Source organism: Cynoglossus semilaevis, chromosome W (genome assembly GCF_000523025.1).
Source record: "Cynoglossus semilaevis isolate Cse_v1.0 chromosome W, Cse_v1.0, whole genome shotgun sequence".
In the NCBI taxonomy this organism is placed as follows: Eukaryota; Metazoa; Chordata; class Actinopteri; order Pleuronectiformes; family Cynoglossidae; genus Cynoglossus; species Cynoglossus semilaevis.
In genome coordinates this window covers 14,449,193-14,462,285 of record NC_024327.1, presented here as the reverse complement: position 1 = coordinate 14,462,285, position 13,093 = coordinate 14,449,193, and the positions used below count along the sequence as shown (strand labels likewise).

The following is a 13,093-nucleotide window of genomic DNA, read 5'->3' as shown; positions in this document are numbered from 1 at the left end:
GTTGAGGCGGGAGCTACTTATCACACACTCTTTGTCATGCAGGGCTTTTAATTGTTTCATGCACAGATCAGGGGTGGAGGTGTCAATGCTCACGCCCCCACAACTCCCTGTATGAGCAGGTGATGTGAGCAGAGAAAGAGCAGGGAGGGGTGTTGTGCCGAGGCCTGACAGGACCATTGTGTGAAAGCTGTTGTTCATATGGGGAAGGGGAGAGTAATTAACACCTCAGCCAAACAGCACGCTGTGTGGCCCATTTGTTTTCTGTTGGGGGTAAAAGAAAGCAAAAGGGAGGGGCTGTGCACACAGCAGGTGATTGACATTATCTGCTTGAGCGATACGTGTAGGCATTCCGCATACCGCAGCAGCAGCGGCCATTTCACAAGAGCCAGCCTGGATCTGAGCTTGCACTTAACACACAGACTACCTTATTTGTTTGTTTTTCTGAAGTTTTGCTCATGATTGATTTAGTTAAATCCAATTTAGGGCACATGTCTAGACATTTATGTCCCAGTTTGTTATTAATTTATCAAGGCCAGATGTCACTAGTCATTTAGTTTAAGTGGATTTCTCAATATAAAATAAATACATTTTGTGACTCAAGTAGTTGGTGGAAAATTAAAGTATATGTGGACATTATTATAGCGTGATTTTATATGATTTTATGTAATTTGATTTAGGAGAGCATTATTAAATATATTTGTGTTTCTTTTTACTTGGGATTTTCCAATTTTCTATTGGCCTGCTGATAAAGTAAACTGAATACTTTTTTGGATAAAAAAATGATAGGGTGTAATAATGAAAGTGAAAGTGAATTATCTGTCATTATGACACAGCACATCACTGCACACAACGAAATGTGACCTTTGCTTTTAACCCATCACCAAAGTGAACAGTGGGCAGCTTATATGTGTGGGCTCGCTGCTCTGATGTTGCTCTTCGCTGTGGCTCCACACACTTCAGACATGACAAAGACTCTTGGCCCTGCTTTTTCCTTCGCTCTGTGAGAATGATGTAACAATTAGAACCCAGCCCTGGCAGTGAAAGGCCTCGTGCCTTACAGCACATGTTGTATTCTCTCTCAAGACAAACACTTTTCACACTTTTATCAGTTTCTTCACATTAAGGTACATTACATTGCACATTCAGCAGTCATTTCCATCCACAGTCTTCACTGATATTTTTGCTTCCTTACTTTCCTTTCACAAAACTCCAGACGGTTAAAAGGCCTAAATTCTTTGCTATCCAGACCAGACACTTCGGGATGAGCCTGTGTAGCCTTAGCCTTTGGATGATCCTTTTATAGCCAGTCTTAAATCCAGACCTGTAACGTCTCAACAGTGGAACCTCCCAAAATATCACTCATATGACCTTTTGTCATTTCAAACATTTATGCACTTTTAAAATTGGTTTATGTTTAACAGCTGAACTCTGTATGTCAAAAAAATTACTGAAAGTATTTTCTTTGTTCCTATTATCAACAACCATTTTTTGGGTCATTTTAACACCGAGAAAGTTTTTGCTCAACAGCGGCCTGCAATTCTCTGCCTTTTGTTTCCTGAAACAGCTCGTCACAGACCCAAATACCCCCCTCCTTTCTTCCTCTTTCATCCCTCCTTCTCTCCCTGTGCCTCCTCTGTTAGTGAGTGTCGCGCTGCTACAGTTTGGACTGAAGCTAATGTGACAGTGTGTGAGTGGCATTACCTGCCTGGATGTTTCAGCAAGTGTGTGTGTGTGTGAGTGGATCACTGCTCCATAGGACACACTGGCAATTAAAAGAAAAGTAGGCGCTTGGAAAAAACGTGCCTGGGGGCATGTTCCTCAGTCCTGGCAGAAGCTGTCAATTACAAGATACATTGGGTGGAAGAGCTGTGCTGGGGTGGGCACGGACTGGGCTAGACCAAACGCTCACAATAGCGCTTGTTTCATTTGTGGAAGGACTCATGATTGACATAGATTATACAGAGAAAACTGCATTGTTTTGGGGTTTCTCTCTGCAGAGTCGCATTCATTCCTGCACACAGCAGAGTAAAGTTTAAATATGGAACTATCAGCCCCTAAAAGCAACTGCCTCCAGACAGTTGTATGGACTTGGGCCCATTAGTTGGAACCTACGATTCAGCCTTGAGCAGTATAGTGAAAATGAAGAGGGCTGATGTCAACTCCAAGAATTCCCCCCTTTTTCGAGGGGAGAAAAAGGATCCCCTTCCCCCTGCCTCAATGCTGTGTTGGACCCCAGCTGTCAGCAAACAATACCCTTTGCCTGCTCCGACAAACTCATTCCTGAAAATGTTTTTTTTTCTTCTTCTTCTTCTTCCCTCCTCTCCTTTTCCCTCCCTCCTGCTATAATGTCTTTTCCATTTTTAACCCACGGCCATCCAAGCTTCCTTCCTCCTTACAAACCCTGACTGATGAATGAAGTTTTAAAAGTCGGAACCAGAAATGCACGGCTTCTTCACTTTACTTTGCAATCATTTGTACCTCACAGCCCTTTAAAACTGGACGAAACTTCACATATTCTCCAAGAGCATTTTTGTCAGTCATTATTTTTCCTCTTTTTCCTCCATCAGGTGTTTTGTTTTTATGGCTGTCAAACAGCTGTTGGAAGGGACTTTGGTAAACACTAGAAACATAACTATATTCTGCCAGAGGTTAGTGTTTTATACAGCCGAATAATCTGTGATTAATTTTTTCTAGTCTGATCTGCAGGAGTTTGAATAAAAAAATGCTATGTAAAAAATGTACATGGGAGAAAATCCACATGCATGACAAGCTGTTGCTGTATCTGGTATTTAAAGTGATTCATAAACCAGATGCTTGAACTGCGTGCTTTTTCGTTGGAGAACAGGAGGGAGGAAAAATAAACCAGGCTAAGCTCATTCTATCAAGCAGTTAATCACACACAAAAAAGAAAACGTTTCTTAGAGTTGGTAGCAAAGTGGCAAAGGGCTAGACAGTGACAATAAGACAAATTAAAGGATGGATTGGGGCTGTGATGATATTAAAAAAAAAGACGACACCAAACATTGGTATCTTTTGATAACCTGTGTGAAAAAGTCATACTAAAAGGAGGATGAGCTTAGTTTGGGGTCAGAAAGGCTAATCTAATTGAGACGGATGGACAGGTGTTACCTTCGTGTCCGCAGTGCAATCTTTCTCTGCTCTGTAGATGGGAGCTTCCTTCCAGCTGTCTCTTCCCACCCGCTCAACGATGGGCGCACACAGCTGGCCTCCTGTTTTTTTCCTTCCCTGACAAACGGCAATTTCACAGTTCTCCACCACTGCGCTGCGTTCACATCATTCTCCCTGCTCTCCGCCATGCCAAGAAATGACTGTCTGACTCCAGCAGGGATGTAGTTCTCATACAGGTGTTTGCCGCAGATGTCTGTGGGTTTGACACCATTCATACCACTTTTGCACGGTGCAGGAAAAGATGTTCTCCCAGTGCTGCTGAGACTGTAAATTTAATGCAAGATTTTTGCTCATGAGACTCTTACACCTTTTGGTCCTAATAGTCCTATTTTACCTCTTTATGATTTTTCCACTCATTTTTATGACTATTTTCCCTCTAGTGTGTGTCTGGTTTTGTTGTTTAAATTTTTTCTTCTTTTTCTCTTACGCACAGTATCTGCAAATGAAATGGCCTCTTTTGGATGTTCCAGGATCCACAGGTCTGAAAGACTCCCGCTCTCCAACCCCAGGGCATTTAGTAAGTAGTAAAAATATCTGATTAAAACTAAAATTTTAAAAATAGGTGTTTAGGTGCCGAGAGAGTTTTTTTTTTTTCATTTTTACATTAAAGGATCAAATATGGATGTTATTGGGAAATGCTGCATTGCTCGCATGACCTGAATTTGATCTTTGATGATTTGAACTCAAACTTAAAACCCACTGGACTTGAATCTGACTCCAAGTAGTTTCATATTTATATATTTCATATTTTTGGTATTCCTTATGACAAAAAACATACAAACACAAAACTACTCACGTTTATAATATACATGCTAGTTAACAACTTCCTAAAAGTTTAAACGTCTGTAATAACATGATTCCCATAACCTTTTGTATAATTTACTGTATATGACATTATTGTTGCATTTGCTCACTGGTCATTCAGTTTAGGCAGTTTAGGCAGTGTGCACTGCATCTGTCCAGAGGAGAGAGAGGAAAATGAATCCACTGCTTTCCCACACTATGATTTCACACAGAAATAACTGAATTATGTGCATCAGTAAAATATGAATGGGGAAAACACCGAAAATGTCCAACTATTTCTGCTTTCCTCATTTGATGCAACCGATAAAACCCTGAGGCTGCATCATACTTTAACGCAATAATCAAGCAAGTTATGTGAACTTAATGAGGGGAGAATCCATGTACTTTAAACCATATCAACTCCAAACTCTCACCATAGTGCAATTATTCACAACAATCCAGTTGTGGTTTACATGTAGTTGTTTGTGGTTCCCAGTGCTGTGCTGCAAACCCAACCAGTCCTGGTCTAAAAGTCTGTCAGTCAGTCTGTCTATCTGTCTGTGTTTGACACAATCTCCTGACATAAATCTCAGGTTTGAACCTCCTATCCATTCCTTAACATTGCCACGTAGGTGTGATGCAGTCTCACTCTGGTTGGAACAATGCAGGTCCTCAGCAGACCTGTTTGGTCAGTGGCTCTTCTGACAGATTATCTCTGCGTTGGAAAGCAGAGATAACACTGGGCTGGGATCACCTACCAGAAATCTCGAGGCATTATTTATTTTTATTATTTCATAAAAGCCATGTCAAGCAGATTATAAGCAGATGAGCCACAGTCAGCGCACTTGAGTAAATGAGAGGCGTTGTGGTTCGGCCCCTTGACCTCACATGCCCTGGCTAGAGTTGGCTGAGTTTGTGGTTGATGAAAGTCCTCATTGAGCTGAGTCAATGGGAAACTGTTCATCCATGGGACACCAATTAAGCGTATTTAATTAAACTAAATGCTGACCTCTCAGTGACACTGTTAGTGTTCCTGTGAGAAACCTTGTTGAGATAACCCAAGTCTACATATAAAATATATGTTATAATATGTAAAATTATACAAATCTTTTTTATAAAATATCACCTCTGTGACTGATTTTACTACACTGATTGCAGTACTGTAGTAGTTATACTGCTGTCGCCAAGCCTCACAGTCCAGATGAGGCTGAGGAGTAGAAAATAATTTTGTCTGTTGGTTTGTTCTAGTCCTCATGTTTTACCTATAAGTCATTGAAGGGCAGACAGGAACTATATGTGGTCCAGAAACATGCGTATATAGCACCTATGTAGGTTTAATGAAGCCAGCTGCGGCCCATATGGATATGTTTGGTGTAGGGCAGAGATGTCAGAGTCATTTTAGTTCATTAATATCTATCTTAAAAATATTATTATATTTATTTTTACGTTTTCTAAACCATCTATATGTTTAACACCATTGGTTTAGGGATATTTGTTTTAGAAAAATGGCTAAAATATTCAAGGAAAGTTAAATGTTGCCTGTGTTAACTTCATTATACACACATGTTTATTTTACACTGTAACAAACAACACAAATCAACTGAGCTTTACCAAAATACCCGAGGAAACCAAGCTATTGCTGTTGACAGTTCTCCTTCCTTTATGGCAGTGGTTCTTAACCTTGTTGGAGGTACTGAACCCCACCAGTTTCATATGCGCATTCACCAAACCCTTCGGTGATGGCCAAGCAGGGGTCGTGTCATCACGAATCATATGAGTCGGGGGTGTCTCTTGTCCTCCGCCGAACCCCTGGGGTTCGATAGAACCCAGATTAAGAACCACTGCTTTATAGCAACAGTGGATGATATGACAAAGTTAAAAGTTCAACCTCAATTATGATTAATGAACATGGATATTTGTAAATTTGCAAATAAATAATCTCCACAATCATAGAACCTTTGTTGATTTGGAACGACATCCCTGAGCAATTGTTTCTTTAGTTTGAGGGCAAACGTCGAATGATTTTGTCCTAACAAGACGGATCTGAAAAAGTGGCCAGTGAGTGTAAACATTTCTTTGCATCATGAAGGAGTTTCTGTCTTTTTCTACTGAAGGCCTCAGGACTCATGCTGCATGATATTTTCATTCATACATCTTGTGACCTCAGAAAATAATGTTATAAAAAAGGCTCCTTGAATCTTTCTGTGAGAACAGTCCACCAAAGGGCTCATGGTATCATTGGTATTCATTGACTTTTATGTCTGTATACTCTAGCAGTGTCTGCACATTTGTTCTTTGGCTTTATTTTCATTTGAATTTCATCATATTTATATTGGTTGTAGCAGCACGTCAGCAGCAAATGATGCCAGGTACAGTGGCTAAAACCATTTTGTCCTGGATGTTTAAATACCTTTAAAAGAAACTAGCTCTTGTTTTCACACCATTGGTGGAGAGTCAGACAAAGAGATGAAATTTCAAAAACATGGACTGTTACAATTGCAGTTGAATTTAAAGGAAGTAGAGTCACACTGGGTGCAGCTGAGTTCTCTGCTTGATCTGTTTCTCCTCTGTCCTTCAGTGGTTGCAGCTGCTGCTGCTACTTTTCATGTTGTTCCATGTGAAGGATTTTCTTGTCTTTTCCTTTTTTGGGAGAGAGCCTTCATCTCTCTAAGCCGAGAAAATCAATACCGACAGAAACATTAGGGACTGATGATAAGAGAGGTCTCACAGGGGTTTTTTTTCAGCAGAAATGTGTGAATCAGTGTCAGAAATTAGTCCGTGTCCTAGAATTTCACATGACGTGGTCTGAAATGTGACTAATTTCCCTGGTAATTTAGCAGTTTCTTACACAAATTAATATCATATTTTGTTAAAAATTGGATGTGATGTAGTGATGTAGGACCATGCAGTATTTACACATCCAAGATTTCTTTTTGCAGTATGGTCAGTTTTAAAGGAAAACACTTGTTAGGTGAAAGAGTTCCTAATAGTAGTTTCAACTACCAGATCCTGAATGATTACGAAAATGAAAAAAAGTTATTATCTTTTAAATGTCAATGTCTATATGAAGATTTAGTTAAAGTGTGTTGTGCTACACCAGGCATTAAATAAAATTTTAAACATTTCTTATCTCTAAATGGCATTCTCCTGATTGAACTATATCTAATATTGTATTAGTATGTTTCCCAACATTTGAGTAAATCACTGTGGATATTGCCACCATATTCAAATGAATTATTATCGAACTTTTCCTCAGTTATACATGTACGTTCTTTATAATAGTTTACTGAACACATACTGTATATATAATATAACATGCTTCTTCGGTATTTTTCTCAGGCTTCATTGGTGTTTGAAATACACAGGTTTAACGACCGGACAGTCTGAGGGAAGGTCGGAATATGAGAAGATACTCCTGTCTACAATTCCATAGTTCACTAGCCAACTATTATGTGGAGGGAAGTTGACAGAATTGTATTTACTGAAAGGGGAAGTCACTCTGCTGGATCTGGTGACCTGCTACCACTGGGTCATTTGATGTGGAGGGAGAAGCCTCCAGAGAAAGTGAAACAACTGATTCTGCCCTCACTACTCACCACATGCCCCTCTGCTGCTGCTGCTGACAGGGAGCCAGGCTGATTATGTGCTCATTACTACAGTGAGGGAAAGGGTGGCGGAGTGGGAGGGGAACAGCAGGCAGCCTCCACAGGCCTGAACACTGCACTAATGAGAGCAGGATGGGCACACATAGGGGGCCAGGATTACTACCCAGGGCCAAGACAGGCCAGAGAAAGTGAATAAGGAAAGGCTACCCCAGGAGACTTCAGCAGGGACTGTGGTCCTTCTGCAAACATGGGTTTAATCTGGCACTCTTTCTGACAGTCTCCATTTAACTTTAATCACATCATGAGCATATATATATATATATATATATTAGTTGGTTCAAACATGAGTGCAAAGTTCATTTTCTAAAGTTATTGCAGTGACTTTACTTGCCTTACAGTTTACCCCAGCTTCTACACATCCATTTTTATGACCTCCTTAAAATGTAAAAGCTGCACTTTAAAAAATGTTTTTAAACATTTTAAAACATTCTGTTGAAATTTTAGACGCAGGAAAAATCACAGCAGTAGCCGGGGACAAAAAGACCTCCCTGTCACTGTGCAGATTGGCTCCATAAGGCCTGTATGCTAATCTGAGCCTGCTCTGGTCTTTGATGCTGAATTATTCAACAGTCAGCTTTGTTTAGCATTCACTTGGTATTGCATTTGGTGGCAGAGTTGGTGCTGGTACTTATGGAAAGACTGGAAACAAGTACATATTACACACAGATACACACACACACACAAACACACACACACACTGTCACACACTGAAAACTCTTTTATCAGCTGGTGTGTTCAGAAGGCTATCGTATTATTAATAAAACATCAAAGGTGCTGCAGGGCTTAGCTGGTGCAGCACGATGAACTTGTCAGCCACTCAACAGTGAAGGAAACAGAGCAGAATTATCTGCATCATACACTCAAGTTTATTAAGTTAGGAAATACTGTATAAAGACTCATAAAGGACCAGTATAAGAAAAAAATAAGTTAAGGAGAAGATGTGTCTTATGAAAAATACAAACAAAATATAGAAATACATAAATATAGCTAATAATTGCATCCATATTTGAAATTAGACTTATAAGCCTACATCACCAAAACAGATAAACCCTTTTGGAGGAGGTGTGGTCCTTGATGATGAATGTGGTCAGAATCAGGGACAGAAAAAAAATCAAATTCTTCTAACTTTCATTATTTGTAAGAAAGCTCGAATACTAAAAGCTGAGTGACACTGAAGTTTACAGTGCTGATGAGCAGCACCAGTTGGCTCAGACCAGGCACTGTCACACCTTTGGACAGTTTACTGTAATTCAAAGGGGATGCTAACGAAACACCAGCATTAGGCTCACTCCCCTCATATCCTGCGTCAATCCTCTTTTGTCATCCTCCACAAACAAAGAATTGGCAACAAGCTCATATTCGTATTTAAATATAATTAAAACAAACAGTCAAGATGACATCAAAACTGGACATACAAGTGTCACTAAGATAGTTAAATATATAATTACCTTGTTAATAGCAACTACTTGTCAGCACACCACTGCACACAACCAAATGTGACATTTGCCTTTAACCCATCACCGAAGTGAACAGTGGGCAGCTTTAAGTACCCGGGAAGCAGTGTCTGGGGACAGTCCATGCTCAGAGCACTTCAGTGGTAATTTGGCAGCTGGTGGACTCGAACCTGCAGCCTTCCAGACCCAAGTCCGTTTCCTTAACCACTAATCCACCACTACCCCAAAAGCATATACACACAGAGGAATAAGTATACATAAAAACAGAGGGAATCTAAGATGACTCTGTGTTTGAAGGCTATGATGTAAGTTATGTAAATTATGATCAAAGAAGTAGGAAAATAGTTCTGAAACCCAAATAATTATTATACAATCAGTGGTTAAGAAAATGTCTGAGTCAAATGTAGTGGTCTTTAGAATTTCTTATTTAGGAAAAACAAGTAGAATAAATCTGGTTTAAAAATCTCCCTTTTACTAGATTTGTTTGAAAATAGCTTTTTTCTAAAGTTGACACTAATGTGTATTTTGATGGTAGATAACTCAAATAGCTTATTGTATTTTTCCAAGAAGTATAAACTTCATCTAAATTTCTGTTTGGAACTTTTTCTTTGAAAGTTGTGGTTTGTGACAGTCAGTTCTAATACAGTGTAGTTTATCAGTTTTTCTTCTTTAATTCAGCCCTTATGTGAATTCGTCAGTAGATTATGTACTTACTCTTTACTATTTCATAATCACGATATGTATTTATTTATATACATTAAACATTAATTTCTGAAGTAAGATACAACTCAACCACGTCAAATGTTAATTTCTCTGTGCCACAGAGTTTAAAAAACAGATGGAGCTTAGTTACTAAGTTGTTGTCCAACCACAGTCACTTTTGATACTGTATCTGCAGAAGCCACCTCTTATCTTCATGTTCTGCCGCTCTAGATGGAACCTCTTTTACACACCAAAAGTTTTCCCTGATAGCTTCAACAATCTATTTTGGGTTCTATGTAGAACAAGCAAAAGAAGGAGTTGGATTAGATGTTAGCTGTTGTCCTGCTCACATTGTGCAACTTTTTAACAAAGTAAAAGAGAAAAAACATTGAGTCATATCAAGATCAGTTTTCTGTGTCAGTATTAGCCACACTGACTGTCACTATTACACTGAATTAGAGTTTGCTCTGACTCTGGAATGATGCAGAAGTGACCAGAGGGCCTGCCCCTCACTTTCTTATCAGATCATCCAGTGCACAAATATGGGCTGCTCCTCACTTGACTGTGATGCAAGAATCGTCTTTGTCTCAGCAATGTTGAAAGCAAAACTGACAATGAGGGACCTGGTCCTGTCAGCAGGTCATAAGTCACTTAGTCATGGAATTGTTGGAGTGAATAGAAGTGGTAAGGTCTCGAGCCACATTCCAGAGATGCTTTTGGTTCTGCGATTGTCACTCTACACAGCACTCTCATAGGTACAAGTGGAGATATTAACTAAACAAGATGCATTTTCCCCTTTTCCCCATAAGTGGAGATATTAACTAAACAAGATGCATTTTCCGATTTTTCCTCTGTTTCAAAGCAGCATAGTTAGTAACTTTTGACCCATCGCTTAGCAAACCTTTTCTCTCATTTTGCATTAGGGAGGGCTACACTGAATACTGATGTAAGCTATGCAGAGCTGAGGGGAAAGCAGTCACCTCTGAAATGAGGTGTGAGGAACTTAGCAACGTTTGATTCCTATTACACTCAGAAATGATCGGGTCATTTACCAGTGTGACCAAAAAAAATTACTCAGACTCAGCAATATTGTTAGAAATAATATTTTAAAAATATTTTGCTGACCATCCAGATTTATTTAGTGACCACAGGGAATATTAACACATATGTTACATGACACTGCTCTGCGCTGTGTTGTTCTAACCTACACTATTACTGCAGTTGACCTTTTGGAGGCGATGACCAGACACAGAGCACACGTAGTCTGTGATGAATGGCACGGTTTTAGTGTGGTAGATTCTAAAAAGACATACGATGCGGTTGGTTCCCTCTCACGTCCGCTTCCTGTTAGCGTTGACAAACAAGGGCTTGGATTTCTCAGCATGCCAGGCATTCTTATCACCCTGTCTTTCCTGGAGTTTTGAAAGGCGTCCAAACCTCCCACCCAGAATCGGCCCGGCATAAAGCCACAAAAAGCTGCAGGGTTATTCAGTTTGTTCTAAGCTCTCTTCCCCGTCGGCTGTTTGCCTAGTAATTCAATTCAGATGTGCAGAATCCAAAAACATGTTTGCTTGAATGAAATCCACCCCTCCACCCACAGTGACCAAGGACGGTGCTTTTCTTAGCACTGTTCCAAGTTGGACAGCCAAAGTGAGGTTCTACCACCTCTGCCTTTTAGCTTCAAACCCTCTTAGGAAACAGACATCTTTTTTCAGCACGGGCCGTAACCAGGTTTTAGCAGTACATGTGTTTTTATTTTCTTTTAAACATTCCTTTAACCCAGTCTAATTTCTCTAAGAGTCATTCTGTGTTTTCCCTCGCTAACTGAGTGCTATGCACCGCTACCGACATGTTTGCATCAAGCCCGTCTTGTTTAGAGAGCTCAGTTTCTGTCTCTCAATGCAGATACTATCTGGTTTCAGGTCGAGCTTTATCCCTTCTATCGCGTAGATGTTGTTTATATTTAAAACACGGCTCATGTTTTCTTGTGGTTTCCTTATTACACTTTGCTTGTGGATCCGGAGAAATATAACCTCCACACGAGCCATGTGAAAGAAGGCATTGATACATTAGTGTTTAGTTTAAAATCACGTTCAAGCCATTAGTCTAGTTTTTCACTTCTTACAAAAACCACATTTTATGTTCTCAGACATTGGAAAAGTTAAATTGATTTAACTTAGTTTAAAAAATTATGTTGATTTTGAGCGATGCCATTGAGAAAGGCAGGACGGTTATGTAGGTTTGAGGCCTGCATTTTTACCACATTTTACTGGAGATGAAACTATTGGAACTTTGAGACACGGTTCTGGATTGGTGCATTCCAGAATATGAATAATTAAAAGGCATCATTTTTAATTCCCACAGTACTGCTTCCCAAAATGTGTTGGCACACAAAAGTCTCCAACAACGTTCACAATACAGAGGGAAACGCAGGCATAATGTACACAAAGTAAAGTAGTCAACAAAGCACAGCATAAATATAAATTACGTGTGAGGCCTGGGATTTGGACAAAGCAGCTCAATGCTATTCCTGCCATGAAATATAATCAAAGTATTTTTTTTATGCCTTTTTTTATCCTGGCCTTTGAGAATCTTTTTCGTTGTCCTTACATGCTCGTAAGGCCAAATTATCCATCCATCCATCCATCCATCTTCAACCGCTTATCCGGGGCCGGGTCGCGGGGGCAACAGTCTGAGCAGGGACACCCAGACCCTCTCCCTCGACACTTCCTCCAGCTCTTCTGGGGGGACCCCAAGGCGTTCCCAGGCCAGCCGAGCGACGTAGTCGCTCCAGCGTGTCCTAGGTCTTCCCCTAGGTCTCCTCCCAGAGGGACGGCACCTGAGCACCTCCCGAGGGAGGCGTCCGGGGGGCATGCGATGTAAATGCCCAAGCCACCTCAGCTGACTCCTCTCGATGTGGAGGAGCAGCGGCTCTACTTCGAGCTCCTCTCGTGTGACAGAGCTCCTCATCTATCTCTAAGGGAGCGCTCTGCCACCCTGCGGAGAAAGCTCATTTCAGCCGCTTGAATCCTTGATCTCGTTCTTTCGGTCATGACCCACAGCTCATGACCATAGGTGAGGGTAGGAACAAAGACTGACCGGTAAATTGAGAGCTTCGCCTTTCGGCTCAGCTCCTTCTTCACCACAACGGACCGATACAGCGACCGCATTACTGCGGCCGCAGCACCGATCCGCCTGTCAATCTCACACTCCATCCTACCCTCACTCGTAAACAAGACCCCCAGATATTTAAACTCCTCCACCTGAGGCAGGACTTCCTCCCCAACCCGAAGGGTGCAT

General features: G+C 40.7%; 1 protein-coding gene across 3 annotated transcripts in view; it reads left to right on the top strand.

Moving 5' to 3' along the window:
- Positions 1–13,093, top strand: part of LOC103397252 (transcription factor 7-like 1-A) — a 287,021-nt gene that overhangs the window by 262,172 nt on the left and 11,756 nt on the right. For all 3 annotated transcript variants that reach the window (XM_008335468.3, XM_017042728.2, XM_025052726.1), the window contains exon 4: positions 3,623–3,706. In XM_008335468.3, coding sequence (XP_008333690.2) covers positions 3,623–3,706 — 84 coding nt within the window. The remainder of the gene's footprint in view (positions 1–3,622; positions 3,707–13,093) is intronic.